Source organism: Ochotona princeps, chromosome 17 (assembly GCF_030435755.1).
Source record: "Ochotona princeps isolate mOchPri1 chromosome 17, mOchPri1.hap1, whole genome shotgun sequence".
Lineage (NCBI taxonomy): Eukaryota > Metazoa > Chordata > Mammalia > Lagomorpha > Ochotonidae > Ochotona > Ochotona princeps.
In genome coordinates this window covers 20,188,600-20,208,718 of record NC_080848.1, presented here as the reverse complement: position 1 = coordinate 20,208,718, position 20,119 = coordinate 20,188,600, and the positions used below count along the sequence as shown (strand labels likewise).

At 50.4% G+C, this 20,119-nt stretch overlaps 1 protein-coding gene and 1 long non-coding RNA gene across 2 annotated transcripts; one reads left to right on the top strand and one right to left on the bottom strand.

Annotated features, from left to right (window-relative positions):
- Positions 1-673: 673 nt before the first annotated feature.
- Positions 674-18,914, bottom strand: UBE2Z (ubiquitin conjugating enzyme E2 Z). The gene is made up of 7 exons (XM_058675446.1): positions 18,491-18,914; positions 16,555-16,627; positions 14,366-14,553; positions 12,184-12,295; positions 10,290-10,402; positions 8,714-8,804; positions 674-2,611 (listed from the first exon to the last, which is right to left on the bottom strand). The coding sequence occupies exons 1-7, from the start codon at positions 18,805-18,807 to the stop codon at positions 2,441-2,443; spliced, it is 1,065 nt and encodes a 354-aa protein (XP_058531429.1). The 5' UTR covers positions 18,808-18,914; the 3' UTR covers positions 674-2,440.
- On the top strand, positions 5,238-10,910 carry LOC131482320 (uncharacterized). Its single transcript, XR_009246896.1, has 3 exons — positions 5,238-5,538; positions 9,760-9,913; positions 10,610-10,910. It is a non-coding gene; the product is annotated as an uncharacterized LOC131482320 (long non-coding RNA).
- Positions 18,915-20,119: the final 1,205 nt, after the last annotated feature.

Sequence of the window (20,119 nt, the reverse complement as noted above, 5' to 3'; positions counted from 1 at the left end):
CGTAAACTTACTCATGAAGTTTCTATTTTGGTTCTTAGATTCTATTTTTGCTTCAGCAGAGCCCACCAGCCAGGTCCCACTGTCTTAGTGGGGCTGAGGGAATTGCAGAGCACCTACCTGCACTTTTTCACACCCACCTCATTTAATTTTCACTAGCCTGAAATGTTAAGTGGGTATCCTTAACCTCACAGATGACAAGCTGGGTCAGCTGGAGCCCGACGTCATGCTTTGCCCTGTCTGCTTGGCACAGCGTGGGCTAACAGGACTTGTGCAGACACTTCCCCACACAGTGAACCAAGAGGAAAAACCTCTACCAGCAAGCAGGAGCCCTGGCTTTTAAGGCAGTACAGGTTGGTATCAGCAGACTGAACGGCCAATGCTTTCTTCACACTGAGACATCTGTTACAGGTCAAGAGCTGGGTGGAGCCCACCCCTACCTTATCTCTTTGTAGAATGTGTGTTTCCATCACTTTGGGTTGAGTGATGCCAAGCCAGCCTCCATTACCCAACAGGATTAGGGGCCCATGTTAATCCCAGTTGCTGGTCCTGCTCCTGTGTCCCATCCTCCCACATAACCAAGGTGCATTTTGCAGGTGAGTGCTTTCCTGCCCACAGCTTTCCAGAGAACACCAGTCTTCACCTGAACCCTCCCACACCCTCAGGCGCTTCCTCCTTCTGCCAAAACAAACTTTATTGCACCAAAAAAAGAAAAAAAGAACTTCATTTATGTACAGTCAGATATAAAGACATCTCTTGGACTCCTGTGCATTCATTTCCTAAACTCAGGGTTAGGGCGTCAAAGTCAGGCTGCTATGCCAGACACACTCTGCCCCACAGTAGGGCCAAGGAGAGGATTGTCACTTCAAAGTGGAAACACTTAAATGAATGAGACAACACTGGACCCACAGACTGAGGGTATTCTTCTTGGCCCCAGCCTAGCTACAGGGATGGAAGGAAGCTGGAAGCAGGGTCCCTCTCTGAGTCCCTGTGGAGACCCAATCTTCAGACTCCTGTTCCCCAAGCCCACCACTTCCTGTCCAATTTCATGGCTTCCTGCCCTTCCAAGGACATTTCCTTTATGCTAGGAGAGTCCCATCACCTACAAGGCTAAGACCTTCGGAGCAGCGACAACAGGTGCATGATGCCCTATCCCTTAGGCATGGCTGGGTACTGACTGAGGCCCTGCGTCATATCTGGAGCCCTAACAGTTACGAATCTAGAAGTGTGGGGAGAAACCATCAAACGGGGCAAGGATGGACTCCCCTGGTGCCCGGTTTGACAGGGCACCTAAAGCACATTTGTTTTCTGAGCCAACCAGCTAAAGGATCACTGCAGCTAAGTAGAGAAGCAACACAGCCAGGCAGACACCCGCTACAGCCAGTCACAAAGAGCAGCTGGGGGAAGGGACGCAGTCTCCAGAGGCTCGGCCCCAATCCCCGTTTGCTGTCTGGTTATCCTTGTGTGCCTCAAATCCCTGGGGGTTGAAATGAGGATGGGGACTATGAGCTGGGGGGACACAGGACAACTAAACAGAATACAGTAAGGAATAGCATTGGTCTCTTCCCTGCATCTCACCCCAAGAGAACTGCCCTTGTGGTGACTAGCATTTAGGAAAATCTGCAGGAGACCATTCTATGTAGTGGCCACAATCCCACACAGGGCAGCTGCCCATGGTGGAGGCTTTTCAAATCCGTGATTGCGGGAACAAAAAGGATCTTCAGTTTCTTGCGGTGCCTTGGTTCAGGCTGAATCACATTTACCTTCTGTCTTACATAGTGAGAGGATGAGGACTGGGGTGGGGGATAAAGGTGCTCAGGTGCCAGGTAAAGCTTACTCATCAGCAGCCTAGACTCCACCACTGTTCCTGCTCTTTGGTCTGTCTAGAACAGTGACTATAAATTAGGAAAAAACTAAATGATGCTGGCCCGTGCGAAAAAGGAGGGGAGAGGCAGGGAGGAGCAGGGCAGAAAGAAGCCTGGCCTCAGGGCTGAAGACGGAGAGACGACCACCAGACAGCTCTATGTGTCCCACACAGCGCCCCCACCCCACATTTCCAGAAGCCCCATCAATCACCTGGGCAAATCCCCTCCTGGAATTATAATTTCTGTCTCCGACCTGTCCTGAAGGAGCGGGCCCTGTGGCGAGGTGTGTCGGTTGTTGCGCTGTTTCCAGAGACCCTCGCCTTGGGTGCTCCTGGACAGGCACCTTGGCCCCTGACGGGACAGACAGCCCCAGCCATTCTGGCGCCAAGGAGGTCAGTCAGGGAATAACCCCCACTCCTGCAACCCGGGATCTGAGCTTGCTTGGCTGCTGCCATTTTGCAGATGATGTCACGCTTGGAGGGAGACACGCAGAGCCTCTCCATCCCTGGGGTGGGGGGAAGGGACTCTGCCGGACTCTCGGACTCTCAAGTGGGGGGGAGGGGACAGCGGAGAAGGGCCTAGACCCTTAGGCTCCCGTGCAGGTCCGTCTCTGTCCCAGACGAGCTGCTGTCAGAGTCCATTTCTGCATTCTCACTATGGAGCCTCTCCAGCACTTTCTGACGAATCAGTCCCAGACGCATCAAAAGGGACTGGTAGTCGAAATGGCCCCGCTTCTCTCCAAAAGGGTCCTGTGGGGAAGAGAGCGCATGATGAAAGCTTCAAGCCAGAGGGCAGGAACTCTGGGCCCCGAGAAATGCAAGCTCCCCGGGGAGCCCCGGGCAGATGGGGAGCTTCCCACCAGCAGATGATGCATCTGTTTAGGAATATTAGGGCGTGAAGACTGCCCCATATCAGTCCAGTTTGGGCTGACACAAAAATCTAATTTCTCAAAAGCAAGCCAAAATACAGAAGGGGATGAGGAGTACTTTCTAGGAGATGTGGATGTCACCTCAGGGATGGGGGAACACTTAGATCTTCCATCCGTTGGTCCACTCCCTAAATGGCTGCTACAGCCAGGGCCGAGATGATCCGAAACCAAGAGCCAGGAGCTTCTTCCAGATCTCCCACATGGGCGTAGGGTCCCCAAGGCTATGTTTGGGCCATCTTCTATTGCTTTCCCAGACCACAAGCAGGAAGCTGGATAGGAAGTGGAGCAGTCAGGATACAAACTGGCGCTCATATGGGATCCCAGTGTATGTAATGTGAGGATTTAGCCACTAGGTTATCATCCCAGTCCAAGACTTAAGAAATCTTTTGATTCTGTTTTTTTCCATTAGCTCTTTTTTTAAAAAAAGGTTTATTTTATTTTTATTACAAAGTCAGATATACAGAGAGACGAGGGGAGACAGAGAGGAAGATCTTCCGTCCGATGATTCACTCCCCAAGTGAGCCGCAATGGGCCGGTGCGCGCCTATCCGAAGACGGGAACCAGGAACCTCTTCCGGTTCTCCCACGCGGGTGCAGAGTCCCAATGCATTGGGCCGTCCTCAACTGCCACAAGCAGGGAGCTGGATGGGAAGTGGAGCTGCTGGGATTAGAACCGGCGCCCATATGGGATCCCAGGGAGTTCAAGACGAGGACTTTAGCCGCTAGGCCATGCTGCCGGACCCTCCACTAGCTTCTTAAAGAAGTGTTTATTGGGGCTGGTGTGTTGGCTCAACTGGCTAATCTTTCACCCGCAAGCACTGGCATCCCAATATGTGCACTGGTTCATGTCCTGGCTGCGCCATTCCCCATCCCGCTCAGCTCCCTGCTTAGGGCCTGGAAGGGCAGTGGAGGATGGCCCCATGACTTGGGACCCTGTCCCCATGTGGAAGTCCTGGAGGAGGCTCTAGCTCTGGCCATTGTGGCCACTATGGAGTCAATCACTGGATGGATGATTTGTCTCTTCTCTCTGCAAAATCTGCCTCTCTAGCAAGAGTGGAAAAAAAAATTCATCTACTCAAAAAGCAGAGAGAAATGGAAATCTACTGATTCACTCCCAGCTGCCCGAAATCACCAGGACCAGACCAGGCTGAAACCACGTGAGTGCTGTGGGCCCAAGCACTTGAGCCTCCATCTGCTGCCTCCTGGGACACACAGGCAGGAGCTGGATCAGAAGCAGGGAGCCAGGACTCAAACTGGCACTTAATGTAGGATGCAGGTATTTCAAACAGGGGCCTAGGCTGCTACACACAACACCCTCCCCATTCTGAAATGATCACAATTGAGCCCGGCACAGTGGCCTAGTGGCTAAAGTCATCGCCTTGAACGCACTGGCATCCCATATGGGCACCAGTTCTAATCCCAGCTGCCCTGCTTCCTATCTAGCTCCCTGTCTGTGGCCTGGGAAAGCAGTCGAGGATGACCCAAAGCCTTGGGATTCTGCTCCTGCATGGGAGACCCGGAAGAGCCTCCTGGCTTCGGACTGGCACAGCTCCACCCATTGCGGCCACTTAGGGAGTGAATCAGCGGATGGAAGATCTTCCTCTCTGTCTCTCCTCCCTGTAAATCTGCCTTTCCAAAGGGAAAACTTAAAAAAAAAATTAAATTAAAAAAAAAAAGAAAACCAGAAGAAGCAGATAGAAGATCGTTGTCTCTCCTCCTCTCTGTGAATCTGCCTAATAAAAATAAATCTTACAAAAATAAGTAAAGGGCCTGGCACAGTAGCCTACTGGCTAAAGTCCTCGCCTTGAGTGAGCTGGCATCCCATATGGGCACCGATTCTAATCCTGCCAGCCCCACTTCCTATCTAGCTCCCTGTCTGTGGCCTGGGAAAGCAGTTGAGGATGGCCCAAAGCCTTGGGACCCTGCACTCACGTGGGAGACCCAGAAGAAGCTCAGGGCTCCTGGCTTAGGAATGGCTCAGTCCCAGCCATTGCAGCTGCTTGAAGAGTAACCACTGGACAGAACATCTTCCTCTCTGTCACTCCTCCTCTCTGTATATCTTTATTTCCAATAAAACTAATCTTTTATATATATATATATAAAACCAACAATGTGATTACTAAGTGTACCATTGTTTTTAGTGAATGTCTGAAAACTAGAGAAGGAAAAGCTGTGCTTTATTCTCTATTTGCCAAGGGTAATCTGCAGTCAGCAGCAGGTCTAGAACTCCAGCGTTCTGACTGCCAGGGCAGCACCTGGCCCTCTCCTACAGTCCTGCCCAGGGTTCTGGGCAACATCCCAAGGGCACCTAGCCTTCATCTTTATCAATCTACACCAAAGATCTCTGAACACTGTGGGAAGACTCAACTTCCCTCAAAATCTCAAAACTGATGATGGCCAGGGTGGGAGATACCAGAACCTGGTTTACAGTGCTCCCTCGGGGCTGTCCCTGTCAGTCAGGAAAGGTCCGCAACCTCCCGGCTGTTCTGCTTTTCTCCTCCCTGCCCTCCCAAGTGGGTGCCAGCGGTCGGGATGCAGCCACAGTGACTAGAGCCGCATTGTTCGGCCAGGGGCTAGCCTCCCTGGAGGCTGAGCTCTGCGACCAGCTCTGAAGCTGTCAGGTCTCACCTTCTCCCCGGGTCCCGTCCCAGCCACCCCTCATCACAAGTGATGTGACCTTCAGACTGAATACTGGTAATGCTGCAGGACAGCAGCCGGGAGCCTCCTGACGGGAACCAGCCTGCACCAGGTATCCCCACACACCCTCAAAAGTGGCTTAGGGGATAGGCATTTGGTGCAGTGGTGAAGGGATGCATGGGAAGCCCCCTACCCCTGTGAGAATGCTGGGGCAAGATCTTGCCGCTTCCTGCTAATACATCCTGAATGGCAGCTGATGCAAGAGTAAATACTTGGGCCCCTGCTACCTACATGAGACCGAGATGGAGTTCTGGATTACTGGCTTGGGCTTGGCCCAGCCCTGGCTGCTGTGGGCACTTAAAACCTGAAACAGCAGGTGGGAAATATGCTTTGCCTTTCACACAGACGCAAAGAAATAGGCAAACATTTAAAACAAATGAAATACTCAGGAAACAAATTAATCCTGAATTAGTCTTACTTTCCAAGCTTAAATGAGAGAGGTAAGTGACAAGTCAAGGAAGGAAGGATGGGAAAGCTAATAAGGAGAGCAAATCCCAGTGGAAACACGACATCCAAGGTGGTACTTCAAAAAGTTTATGCAGGGGCCTGGCGCAATAGTCTCGTGGCTAACTGCTGCCTTGCATGCGCCAGGATCCCATATGGGCACTGGTTCAAGTCCCGGCTGTTCACTTCCCATCCAGCTCCCTGCTTGTGGTCTGGGAAAGCAGTCCAACATGGCCCAAAGCCTTGGGACCCTGCACCCTCGTGGGAGTTCAGGAAGAATCTCCTGGCTCCTGCCTTCGGATCAGCTCAGCTCTGGCCACTGCGACCACTTGGGGAGTGAATCAGCAGATAGCCGATCTTTCTGTCTCTCCTCTCTGTAAATCTGTCATTCCAATAAAAAAAATTTAAAAGAAAACAAAAATCTTTCAAAAAGTTTGTGGAGAGGCAGGCAACAGGCTAATCCTCCACCTTCAAGCACAACATCCCATCTGGGCACTAGCTTTGTGTCCTGACTGCTCCACTTCTCATCCCCTCCCTGCTTATGGCCTGGAAAAGTCTTTGGGCTCCTGCACCCACACAGGAAGAAGCTCTAGGCTTTTAGCTCTAAATCTTCTCAGCTCTGGCCATTGCGGCCACCTGGGGAGTGAAACAGATGGAAGATCTTTCTGTAAATCTGCCTTTCCAATAAAAATAAATATCAAAAGTTTGTGGAGAAGGTATATTATGAACTACATATACATAAAAAATACTTTTTTTTTTTTTTAAAGATTTTATTGTTATTGGAAAGCCGGATATACAGAGAGGAGGAGAGACAGAGGAAGATCTTCCATCCGTTGTTTCAGTCCCCAAGTGAGCCGCAACGGGCCGGTGCGTGCTGATCCGAAGCCGGGAACCTGGAACCTCTTCCGGGTCTCCCACGCGGGTGCAGGGTCCCAAAGCCTTGGGCCGTCCTCGACTGCTTTCCCAGGCCACAAGCAGGGAGCTGGATGGGAAGTGGAGCTGCCGGGATTAGAACCGGCACCCATATGGGATCCCGGGGCTTTCAAGGTGAGGACTTTAGCCCAAAAATACTTTTTGCACTAAAGCTTTAAAAAAACCTTTATTGGAAAGGCAGAGAGAGAGAGAGAGAATTGATTCATCTGACACATGCTGGTTCATTCCCCACATGCCTGCAACAGTCACAGCTAGGCCAGGTCAAAGGCAGGATATCCCAGAACTCAATCTGTTCTATGCAGATAGGCAAAACCCAAGTGCTCGAGTCCTCACCTGCTGAGGCCCAGGACGCACCTCAGCAGGAAGCTGGAACGCCAAGCGGAGCAAAGGCACAAGCCAGGTGCTCCAATACAGGAGGCAGGTGTTCCACGTCATGTCTCCACCTAACATCTGCCCCTAGAATGCACACTTTAATTCTACTTTTTGGTGAGCTTTTCAATGTATCCTTGCACTTCTACTGCTGTTGAGTAGGTGGGCACCAACAGAGCACAGAAGGGCTGGTATGGTGGCACATCAAGTTACGCCTGCTCGTGACACCAGCATTCCATCAGAGTGGCAATCTGAGTCCCAGCTATTTCCTTTCCAATCCAGTTTCCTGCTAATGTGCTTGGAAAGGCAGTTAGGATGGCCCTTATCACTGTGGAGGCTAGGATAGAGCGCCTGGCTCCTGGCTCTGGCCTGGCTCAGACTTGCTATTTGGGGGAGTGAAGCAGTAGATGAAGACAGCTCCTTCTGCTTCTTCCTGATGTTCACCCTCTTAAATAAATCAATCTTTGAATGAAAGTGGGAATGGTAGAGGAGGAAGAAGGTGAGAAGGTGGTGAGGGGAAGAGGAGGAGGGAAGGACAGAGCGTGCGTGTGGTCTGGGAGGGGTTAGGAGAGATAGGACAAAGAGCTAGAGAGCTTGAAGGGACCTTAGAAAATTATCTGAGCCATGCCACATCTAAGCAGGAGTATCAGTAAGTGACACAAAGATACAAGAAACGATCCTCGGGCCTGGCAGTGTGGCCTAGCGGCTAAAGTCCTCACCTTGAAAGCCCCGGGATCCCATATGGGCGCCGGTTCTAATCCCGGCAGCTCCACTTCCCATCCAGCTCCCTGCTTGTGGCCTGGGAAAGCAGTCGAGGACGGTCCAAACCCTTGGGACACTGCACCCGCATGGGAGACCCGGAAGAGGTTCCAGGTTCCCGGCTTCGGATTGGCGCGCACCGGCCCATTGCGGCTCACTTGGGGAGTGAAAAATCGGATGGAAGATCTTCCTCTCTGTCTCTCCTCCTCTCTGTATATCCGGCTTTCCAATAATAATAAATCTTTATAAAAAAAAAAAAAAGAAACGATCCTCTAGGTGAGGATTCTCCTTTCTAACCAGTCAGGTCATTTTATCTGAGCCTACCTCATTTGGCCAAAAAAGAAACCTCTCCTCTAAATTCCGCATTCTTATTGAAAGTGGAAGCACATGTCCCCAGTATAGATGGCAAATAAACTGGTTACCATCTTTGGAATAGCAATCTTTCAGTACATGACAGATCCATTATTTTCCCAAGTCATCCTTCTCTGGGAGCCATGGGAGTGAGAGCTGGAACTCCAAGATGACTTTCATAACCCCTGAGTGGCTTTGAAAAGTTCACAGGTCAAAAAGGGCAGGAGTTCTAGCTTAGAAGGTAGACAGGACAGGTCAGCTTCTACTCTGGAGGCCGTATTTTACGCAGGAACTCAGAACCAAGGCCTGCGCCTGGAGATGCACAGGGTCTGGCATGGGGCTTCTGGAACGTGCAGCAAGGGCGCCATTACCTGCATGGTCTGGCCCTGAAGGTGCAGTCGATCTTTGCAGGCCACCTCATAGAAGTCGTAATACTCAAGAAAGGACTTTTCCATCACCCCACTAGGACAAAAAGCAGAGGTTAGAAACGTGGGAAAGAGGTGCAACCTTAAATGCCTGATCAAACAGCCAGAGAACCCCAGTTCGCATTTGGTTTCCCACAAAGATCTTTCAATGGAAAATGCAATGGTTGACTGCCCACAGCAGATTTCCCTTATACCTTAAGGATCTACAAAGTTAGAGACTATAATACTCACCATTTAAATCATGAATCTCAAGTTCAGCTCATGCTTGTTCCACCCACCTCTATTTCCCACAACCTCAAACATTAACCAAAATTCTCCTAAAAAGTTTAGCTCTTTGCTCATTCAGTTTTAGCACTTAAAAGTAGACTTAACATGAAGGCACTGACTTATTATAAAGTATTCTACATCTCTTTTGGCATGACTGTCCTGAGCTGCTGGCTTTTTTTTGTGGGGTGAGGATGAACATTTATGTTAATATGTTTATTTATTTGAAAGAGTTACAGCGAGAGGGAGAGAACAAAAAGAGAGGCAGGGAGAGAAGAGAAAGAGAGAATAGAGGAAGAGAACTGGTTCATTCCCCAAATGGCCACAGTGATCAGAGCTGAGCTGGTCCAAAGCTAGGAGCCAGGAGCTTTTCCCAGGTCTCCCACACATGTAGCAGGGGCCCAAATATTTCAGGCATTATTTATTGTGTCTTCCAGTCACATTAGCATGGAGCTGGGTTTGGAGCACAGCAGCCAGGATTTGATCTAGCATTGATATGGGATGCGGATCTTGCAAGCAGTAGGTTAATCCACTGGGTCACAAACCATCCCTCTCTGAATTTCTCATTAGAGAGGGAAAGGCAGAGGTAGCTCTCATCTGCCGGTTCATTTCCTAGATAGCCACAACGATCGTGGCTGTGCCAGGCTGAAGCCAAGAGCTCCATCTGGGTACCCCCAGTGGGTGGCAGAGGTGCAAACACTTCAGCCATCTTTTGTTGTTTTCTCCAGGCCATCACCAGGGAGCTAGATTGGAAGTGGAAAGACAGGACACAAACTGGCACTACATGGATGCTGGCATCTCAGACAGCAGCTTTGCCCACTATGCCACAATTCTGGCTCACTCTTACTCCTTGAAAATCATGATTATGGGGCTGGCATTGAGGTGCTGGCATACCTCTTACGCACTGGCTCAAGTCCTGGCTGCTCTACTTCTGATCAGTGGCAGATGGCCCCAGTGCTTGAGCTCCTGAGCTACCTGGGAGACCCAGAAGAGGCTCTTGGCTCCTGGCTTCTGATCAGCTTACTTCTGGCTGTTGCAGCCATTTGGGGAGTGAAACAGCAGATGTAATACATCTCTCTCTGTAACTCTTCCAAATAAATCAGGCAGACAGAAAGAAAGGAAGGACGGATGGACAGACAAGCATGACTACAGCTTTTCCTTTCCTCTGCCCTCCACTCCAACTTCCCCCAAGTCTCTACTGGGTGTAAGCACTTTCGTCCCCCAGGGCAGGCCTAGAGTGGGTTCCTCTGACACGTACCGTAAGGGCTCTGGGCAAGGACATTTTCCTTCCATCATGTCACAGACTGCAACTCTGATGGTTTCGTGCCGGATACATTCATTGTAGTTTTTGCTATCTCCTGGATGTCTCTCCTGCAATGTGACAAATGCCATAGTACCCAAGTACAAACTTTAGGTAAAGAGAAAAACTAATAGGGAAATGTCAGGATTAGTATGGGGTATGTGACCCATCATGGTACGACACCACCCCTCTCCCGCAGCAGGACAGAACCTTGAGAACAAGTATTCACCACCCAGCCCCACCCCACATCCTTATCCTCTATTATAGATATATTCTAGAACCTGACATGAAGGGCCTATTCAGGTACTGATTCAGTGGAAGAACAGCCAAACCTAACAGCAATGGTGGGAACAGAAGTTCTAAATGATGCAAGGAATCAGTGTGGAAAATCCCTGGGCATCCGTAAGTACAGGAAGTTTCCTGCTTAACTCCCCACTTGTCTGTATGTTCCACCATCCCTGGATCAAGTATAAATCAGAAGCAGAACTTGAAACTTTCCAAAGCAAAACTTGAACTTGGGTTGAGAAAACTCAGCTGGGTGTGGGAGGGTGGCTCCTCACCGTGAAGGCTGCTTTGATTCTCTCCTGTTCCTCCCGTCTCCGACCCAGCAATCAGACTGGCTGCTGGTGAACACCTAGGAGCTGTGCTCACACACTGCCAGCCTACCAGTGCTCCCCACCTGCACCACGGCAAAACCATGGGGGCATGGTGGGAGGGAAACTGTAGCACCCATCCTATCAAATAACCAGGTGAACTACCAGTTTGAGATAGACAGTGAACAGGAAGCAGGAGTGGTGAGGTCCAATGTCATTCCAAGATTTTTTTTAAAGTGATGCAATGGCCAAACAGGTGAATATATATCCTGTTATTTAAGAAAGAAAGTTCTTTATATCTATTTCATAAAAGGAACAGTTTGGTATTTCTTTTCACCTGGAGAACTGAAAAAAATTCCAAAAACACCATGGGTGTGAAAACTTGGGGGCATTAAGTCAGCACTCCCAAATTTCCAAACCATGAGACCTGGCAAGCAGCTCTTTGCTCAGCCAAGGAGTTCACTGCCATCACTGCCTACTCCTGAAACCAAGTCCATTATTTGTGCGGAAAAGATGGTTTACAGAATCACTCCTGTGCAAAAGTGTATTTATTCAGGTAGATCATAGAAGAATGATCAATGCTAATTCTGAAGTAGTTTAAAGCTTACAGTGTCTAAGCACCAACATGAAACGTATTTTGAGGATATCACTGATACTATTATAGTGCTCAAGAACGATTCAAAAAGGCACTTTGGGGCAGTGGTAGGGCAGTGCCAACCCAGGGTCCTGCACTAATCAGGCTGTTCTCGTGCAAATTTATCAGCTTCTCAGAGCCACTGTTCCCTCATTTGAAAAGAGGCACGACAACATTTATCTCACAGAGTTAGACTTGGCAGCGTCCAGCACACTTTGCATGGCCTACTCTTGGAAAACGACCATTTTCTTTGCCCTCTCTCTGGCAGTGTTGACTACAACATTCTACCCATGCTCATGACAACTTTGCTCTATAGGGAACGGCCTCTCCTAATTCCCAGAGTCACTGGCCAGATGGTGTTCAAGAGGGGACACTCAGAGGGGATACTGCAGGCTCAGAACCCACTTCCAAATGACTCCATGGACTTCAACATTGCGGCTTAATCCAGGTGAAATATATGCTAGTGTCACTTGTAAGTAAAATACATTATCACTAAGCAGCATGTATGTTAGCTCCCTCTTTTCGCTACAGTGCCCAGTAAGATCTACAGAGCTATGCCAGGTCAAAGAAAGCTCTCTCCAAACCCTTAACACTGCACCTCCAAAGATGGCCCGTGTGGCCTTACCTGTTCAAAGCCAGGCTCATTGTGGTACGGGTTCTCAGTCATCAGGGACTGGATGGAGATGAGCACGGAAGAGATACTTTGGGCTGGGCTCCAGGCTGGGCCGGTCCATGTACTGCAACACAGCCAAGGGAAGGGAGCAGGATGAGGCAGGGGACGCGCACCTCGGGCCTGCCAGCACCACCGCAAAGTGACTCATTCTAAGTAAGTTTCTCTTTCACTACTAACATTCTAGGAATTTCCAGCTTGTCTCATCCTCACTGACCAGAAATTGCTCAATTGCCTGATCCCCATCTAGTGGGACAAGCAAGATAACCTTGAAGGAATTTTCTCTGGCCAGAAAAGAAAGAATAGCCGGGGAAGGTGGAATATGACAGCATCAAAGAAACAAGGCAGGAAAGCCACTCCAGAGGCTGTCTAAAGCTGACCTTGTGGCTCTGGAGAGCTTACTCGTTTATTGGTGGTGATGGAGTTCCGAGAGGGCAAAGAGAAATTCAACAAAGGCACACAAGTAACTGAAGTCATCAGCGAAAGGGGGTACATAAATCAGGGATCCAATTCAGCATCAAACATTCCCTGAAGACTACACAACTGTCAGAGCAGGAGAGATGGTCCTTGCAGCCACAGAGGGTTTGCAAATAATACAGGGATAACATCTTGAACATTAAGGTAAATGCCAAAATTGCTCCTTTCATAAGCTTGATTCAGGCTAACAGAGGGGAAGGCAACGTTGTATTACTTTAGCTTATTCCTTCCCTAGATGAAGAGATGGCACCAGAGTTGGAAGCCAAATACAACCGGGACCACAACTGGCTTCAGCGAACTGGCCTCTGCCCTTTCCTTGCCACACCTATGGACAGCCCAGGTCAGCAAGTTGCCACAGGCTCACCATACCACAGGCAGCGCTTACGAGCCTCTCCAACTCCTCTCCACTCTGCTTTGCTCTCCCAGGAACGCTGCACCTCCTACCTCACGGCATTAAGGATTTGGGGATTCACATCAACAGGGCAATTCTCATTCAATTTCTTTTGTTAGTAAATCAGCCCAGTATTTTGCCTAGTGGAGGAAAAGAATGAGGCTGATACAGCTAACAGAGTAAGCTAAGACAACATGGGAATTTTCTCCTGGGTCCTTGGGTAAAATCTCAACTTCAGGACACTCCCTTTCTATCCAATAAACCTCTACCACTTTTACCCCACTATCTGACTTCGCCTGTCCTTACTGTGTACAAGTGTTTGCTTAAAATCGTTTTTATATTGGCTTCATGAGGGAGAAGCTAGAGCAAACACTTTAATGAACATTCTGCACAGAAGCAGTAACTAAACTTGTTTACCACAAGTTTATACAGATCCCCACTACCATCCTACCAGCCCAATTAGGAGAGGAGGGACTTCTTTAAGGGCAAACTATCACAATCACAACAGAATATATCCCTAGATGTGAGAGTTCTAGAACAAAGAATCCTATTTCAAGCTTGTTTCAGCTTCCCACCTGCTGCAAACCTGGAAACATGTTGGATGGGAAGTTACCAATTAGGGCAACCTTTTCAACTTCAACCTGCACTTTTCTCTACCCCAAGGAAATTCAGATCACAATCCAAAATACACAAGAAGACATTTTCATTCTGATTTTCTAACCCACAAAGGCCATCAGAATGGACTGAATGGGAACTCCTTGGATAAAAACCTCTGCAGCGTTCAGCAGAAGAGACACTTAAAACTGCTAACTTCCAATGGCAGACATTTTTCATCCAATTGCTAAAACATCACAATCATTAGCACCACCAATACTGCCTGCAGAGTCAGTCGTGGAGACTCAGAGGGAGATGCCCACAGCCCTCTTCTGTACAGGCAAGAATGAGGCCCAGCGTCCACGGGGAGTGGCTCTCAAGCTGGCAGGGGAAGACCTGCAGCAATGAGTGGGCGGTGGGCCCACTGGGGGCTGCTGATCCTGGGGCCTGGGGTGGGACTCCCCAGTCGGCAGGTGCTGCTGCTGCTGCTGCTGCTCAGGGACCACACTGTGAGAACCACTTCATGCAACACCTCTGAAAGATGGTGGTCATGTGCCATCCTGGGAAGCACTGAGATCGCACTACTACTTTTTGTTTTCTGTGGTTCAGATGAGCAGCCCTCACTGCCGAAGGCTGGCTCAGAGTAATTATCTGCTGCTAACAAAGAACTCTTACCCTAGAATACTCAAGCAGACTTTCCCATTGCGGTAGAAGTTGGGGTTAAACCGCACTGTGTTATTGCCCGTTGTCATCAGTTTGACCCGAGGTGGGTGGATGGGATAGTCGGGTGGACACCGAAACACGAACAGGAAGAAACCCCCTTCATAAGGAGTGTCAAATGGGCCTGTGATCAATGCATGAATCTGCAAAATAAAACCCCATCTCAAAATTGTGAGGTGACATTCCCCCACCCACCCTCCTGACTTCTACCTGCTACCCATGCCAACAGCAGACACCGCTGCGTATCCATGTTCTCACCATGCAGAATGAATATCCTGTACTCAACTTACATTAACAAGTAGGTATACAATTTTAAAAAACTCTCACTATAGTGACATATCATCGTAGGAGTTATATTCCAGTTACAGAACCATGATGAAAACTCAATCTAATCAGAACCATTCTTGGGTAGGTAGCCCTTAAAACTCTGCTGAAGCCTGTCTTTCTGTGTGCATCTCTGTCATCACTGCTATGTACAATACGTATATAACCCTAACACACTGCTACGTATAACACTACAACATGTGTAGCGTAAGCCTAGCAGCTCCAGAAATCACTATGTATTTCTCCACAGCATGTTAGGTTTGGATTTGTCCAGGCTAAACACACTGATGATGCAACTCCACCATGCATGTATGTGGCACAAAGAAGAGCTAAGGGCAATGGAAAGCACAGGAGTGGAGGTCACAGCATTAGCGCTGGTAACAGTGCTGGGGCAAGGGAGCCATATGGTACCTCAACTTACTGTGGAGGATCTACTGGTTAACACAAAACAAAACAAAGGCAGCAGTCCTTAGAACACAAATTCTGTACTCCACAAACCCCAATTACTTTAGATTTCCACTTCTACAGGAAAAAAAACCTGAGCCTAGTACAATACCCTAGTGGCTAAATCTTCGCCTTGCATGCACCGGGATCCCATATGGGCTCCAATTCATATCCCGGCAGCTCCACTTTCCATCCAGCTCCTTTAAAACCCTGCACCCATGTGGGAGACCTGGAATAAGCTCCTGGCTTCTGGCTTCGGATCAGCTCAGCTCTGGCCATTGAGGCCACTTGGGAAGTGAATCAGCTGATGGAAGATCTTTCTCTCTGCCTCTCCTCTCTGTAAATCTGCCTTTCCAATAAAAAGATATAAATCTTAAAAAAAAAAAAGATAAAAACTGAACTAACTCAGTTACAATTCCTCTTCTAAGCATTTTTATCTATTTAGAATGTGAACAGCACGAGGAAAAAAGACACTGCAATTCAACGCCTCAGTCTAAAATCCCCACCTTGGCCTGGCAATAATCCTAACATTTATTTTGCCATTTGGAACAGCAAATTCAAGTTCTGGGGCCCCAGGGCAGCATAATATGTATACCTGACTGAGAACATGATGTCCCGGGAAAAACACTTCTAAGCACATAAGAAGGAGAAAAAAAATCAATCTAAAGAGAAGTCTATTCAAAATAAAAGCTATACCAACAATACAAAATATGAACTTCTACCCTAAGTCATTTTCACTCAAATGCTCCCAGATTCAGAAACAGGGGCCTTGCCCATACCAGCTTAAGTGCAAATTCACTTTTGAGGGCAGAGAATAATAGAGAAGACTCAAAATCCACACGAGAGGAACCAGACATCACGAGCTGAAGCTTCTCTGTGTGGACAGTGAGAGGAATGGTCTCCGAGGTGGAAGGGCTAGTCGGCACTCAGGATAGTCTACACAAGAGACCTTTGCACCACAGACGCTTCAGTGCAGCTGGCTCTCCCCCAAAGCTCCCCTGTACCGATTCACAGCATCCTAGTTCAAGTCGGGGGGGGGGGGGAGGAGGAGGCAGACAAGATGGGCAGAGTTGGGTACAATGGGCAAGGTGACCATGTAATTGATCACCTGGACTGGAGCACTGATAGTGAAGTTGGGACAATGGGCATCAACTGGGATTTTCCAAGTCAGTCTGGGAGTGTCAGCTCTCTAACAGTCACCTGTTGCAGGCCTTGCTCCACCTCACTGTGTGACCCTGACTGAGCCACCTACTCTCTTGGGGCCTTGCATCCCTCATCCAGGTAATGAACAATGTAAGCTTATTAATCTTCCATACTTTTCCAACTTGATGAGCCCTATTTCCCCAAAACCCTTGACTCCCCACCAAGTTACATACCTTAGTCATGTCAACAGTATCGGGTACGACGAACATTCCTGGAGGAGGCTCCTTGTAAATGGACATGATATCCCTGCGTAACACCAAGAGGGAGTGGGAGCAGGAGTGAGGGCAGGGAGGGGACGGGGACATCCCTTAAGTGGGACAACCGTCATCACCTCATCGAAGCCAGGGCTTGGGAAAGCGGCACTTGGTACCACATATGTCTGTACTGCCCTGTTGGCTGAGAATCTCAGCTGGGTACTTGTCAGGCAGGCAGAGAGCAAATTATCATCAAAGGGTCATTGTTTCATCAGGAAGAGGGGAGGGAAAGGCGAAAAAAAAAAAAAATCAGTGATCCCAACCGCATCAGATGTCACCCTGAACAGCCACCTCCCATGTACTCTCACTTCCTCCCACAAGACAGCTCATTCACTTGTCACCTCCCAGGTACTACGGCTGAATGCTAAATGAGGACTTTGTAAGTAACTTGGAAGGCACAGTCAACTCCATTAAAAAAAACATATTCTACAAACCCTCTACTCCTCCATGGCCAGAGGATTCCATGAAGCAAGTGAACCATCAACAGCAAGGGGCAAGACCATTGTGGTGGTCTCCTAGCTCAAGAGAGGAACAGCCCAGACCTCCACAGATTGGGGAGAGGCGGATCCTTCCATAATGCTGCCAGCCTCCTATCGGGAGGATGCCATGTGATGACTGCTGGTGAAGAGAGCATGTCAGGGTCACATCTCACAACTGGAGTGGGTGAACTAAGGAACAAGGGGGTACAGAACATTGCAGATAAGGGAAAAGTCTAGGGACGTGCTAGAGTAGCCTGACCAGGAGGTCATTAGGCCAAACTCCAAAGTGTGTGAGGATTGTAAGACTGACAGGTGCAAAGGCATGCAAGAGTTGAGGGTCAAGTTGAAGTTGGGAGCTGGCACTGTCGGGCACCGTGCCAGGTACTTCACACATATCACACGGCTTAGTTTTGATCATAACTTTGAAAATAAGTAGAGAAGACAAAGGAAGGAACTTGGGAGCCCGGGAGACACCTGGATGAGGTGGCTTGGGATGGGAGGGTGGGGAGCAGGCTGGTCATCTGGAAACAGATTGTAGGATTAGCAGTAGCCCAATAGAACTACTCTCTTGATGTGCACTTCTGCAATATCCATCATCTATGAAATGATACTATCGCGGATCAGTCACCCACGAAAGAAGCACAAAGGACAGAGGCCTTTGTTCCTATAGTTGAGCTGAATACATTTGCTTGAGAAAAGTAAACCAAAGAATCCAGGTGAGGGAGGAGTGAGGGAAGGGAGGTCCCTGAGTGGGCTAGTACAATCCAGAGTGCCAGGGGAGTGGGGGTGGGGGCTGAGTGGAGCAGGTGTGAGATCAGACAGGTGTGACACCTGGAAAACGGGTTTTAATGGAAGAGTCGAGTGAAGCAACTGAGAGAGTACAGGGGCCTCAGGGTGCAGATAAAGGGAAAAGCAGGCTACAGTAAAAAAATCTAAAAAAGCCAGCTCGGTCTGTTACTCACTGGGCTCCACAGGGGACGAGGGGGACCCATGGGTGGGGCCCCCCCAAGGCAGCATCTGGCTGGGCCCGGATGGGGAAGGGAGGACGGGGCGGCGCAGAGGGTGGGAAGGGGGTGTTACTGAAGCGCCACAGGGTCGGGTTTCGGACAGGGGGCCGTGGGGTGTGTGGGGAGGGGGAAGGCGGACAGGAGGCTCCCGAGGGGCGGGGTCCGATCCGGGCACGCGAGGAGGGATTCGGTGCTGGAGGGCGGGGGGAGAAGAACCTTGGAACTCCGACGCGCTCCCGGATGGCAGGCCTCGGGCTTTTGGAGCGCGGCAGGTTGGGGCGTGAGAAACACCGGGGAGGGGATGGAGGGGGGGGGGGAAGGTCGCGCCCCGGCAGCGCTGGGCTTGCGGGAGGGGACACCCCGGCTCACCGCTTGATCCGGAGTAGACACTGCGGCGCGGTTCGCTCGCCGTCCCAGTCAGAGCTGAGCGTCGGGTCCCAGTGGCTAAGCAGCGCGGCCCCGTGGGCAGCGGCCGAGGGCGGGAGCCCGGGCAGCGGAGCCAGGCCGCTCCCCGGCCCCCCGGCCCCGCCCGCCGCCGCCGCCGCCGCCCACACATCCGGCAGGAAAGGCGGCCCGAAGCCGCCGCCGCCGCCGCCAACGCCAACAACGCCAGCGACGCCGCTCGCCCCGGGGCCCGCCGCCCCAGCGCCTGCCGTCGCCGCCTCTTCAGTCGGACTCTCCGCCATCGCTGCTTCGCTTCCGGGACTGCTCGGCAGCACGTCCGCCGACCAGAGCGGCCGCTGCTCCCCGCCCGCTCGCGCACCACCGAGAGCCGGGCCAGAGTGTCCCCACCCTCCGCTGCCACAGCCCGGGCGGCGCTGGCTCCGCCCACTAGCGCCCGGACCAGCGAGAGGTGATCTGCAAGAGCGTCCACCCTCGGTCCTCCAGGGCCGGGAGGTCGGGTGGGAGGAGGCGGGGAGAAAACTAGCGGGCCCGTGAGGGTCCTGTGCGCTGTGCCCAAGCGGTGAAAAGCCAGGTGTCTGAGGAAATCTGATGTCCAGACGTTGAAAGTTTAAAGAAGCGCTGGGGTGAGAGCTAGATCCTCCCCCCTTGAGCGAGTGAGACCCTCAGGCGTGCACCTGAGACAGGCGTGGACGTCAGGCTCGCTCTTAGGAAGGGTTGACAGTCTCGGGGCCATTCCGGAGCCCAAGCCTCTGAAGGTGGACCCTTATCCCCTGCATCCTCGTCCCCCGCTGCCCGCGGCGGCGTCCACAGGGACGAAGGAGTGGGAGCTGCCCTCGGAAGGCCACCTCTGTGGCCTGGGTGACTTCATGGCGTTTAGGAAGGCCCCACCGAGTGCCAGGCGCTGCTGCAGGGACCATGAACCCGGACCCCAGCCGCCCTCGGCCAGAAAGAAAAACCAGGCCTCCCGACTCAAGTAATTCTCCTCCCGCTCCAAGTGCAGAGATATACAACAATGGAGAGAATTAGTATAAATTCTAAAAGGATTCCCGAGGACTTTGAAAGTGAAACATAATCCTAACAACTAAAAAAAAAAAAAAAAAAAAAAAAAGCAGGCCTTCCAAGAAAAACTTTTTTCCCCTCCCTAGCCTACTATCCGGAAGGCACTAGGGTCAGATGTGTTTCAGAATTGAGGGGGACATCCCCAGCAGGGCAAAGGGCAGCCCCACCACTTTGCAAAACAGTAATGTCTGTTGAGCAGAGTATATGAATATTCATTCTAATCTCAGCACATGTATGTGTGTGTGTTGAGACTAAAGAGAAAAGCGTCACTTTGGATTACACTTGCATGCTAGATTTGTTTTTTGAAAAGCGTGGGTGCCAGGAGCTGGGTGTGGTAGCCTAGTGGCTAAAGTCCTCGCCTTGCATGCACCGGGATCAGCTCAGCTCCGGCTGCTGTGGCCACTTGGGGAGTGAACCAGCTGATGCAAGATCTTTCTTTGTCTCTCCTTCTTTCTGTAAATCTTTCCAATGAAAATAAGTAAATCTTTTAAAAAAGAAGAGAGAGAAAAGAAAAAGCCTGGGTGCCAGAACTTT

Excerpts from the sequence above, each read along its gene's own strand:
- UBE2Z (XM_058675446.1), bottom strand. The coding sequence starts at position 18,807 with ATGGCGGAGAGTCCGACTGAAGAGGCGGCGACGGCAGGCGCTGGGGCG. Across the intron at positions 12,296-14,365 it reads GTCTGCTTGAGTATTCTAGG|TACATGGACCGGCCCAGCCT; the intron begins GTAAGAGTTCTT and ends GCTGTGTTGCAG. Across the intron at positions 2,612-8,713 it reads TTCAGGGCCAGACCATGCAG|GACCCTTTTGGAGAGAAGCG; the intron begins GTAATGGCGCCC and ends TCTTCCCCACAG.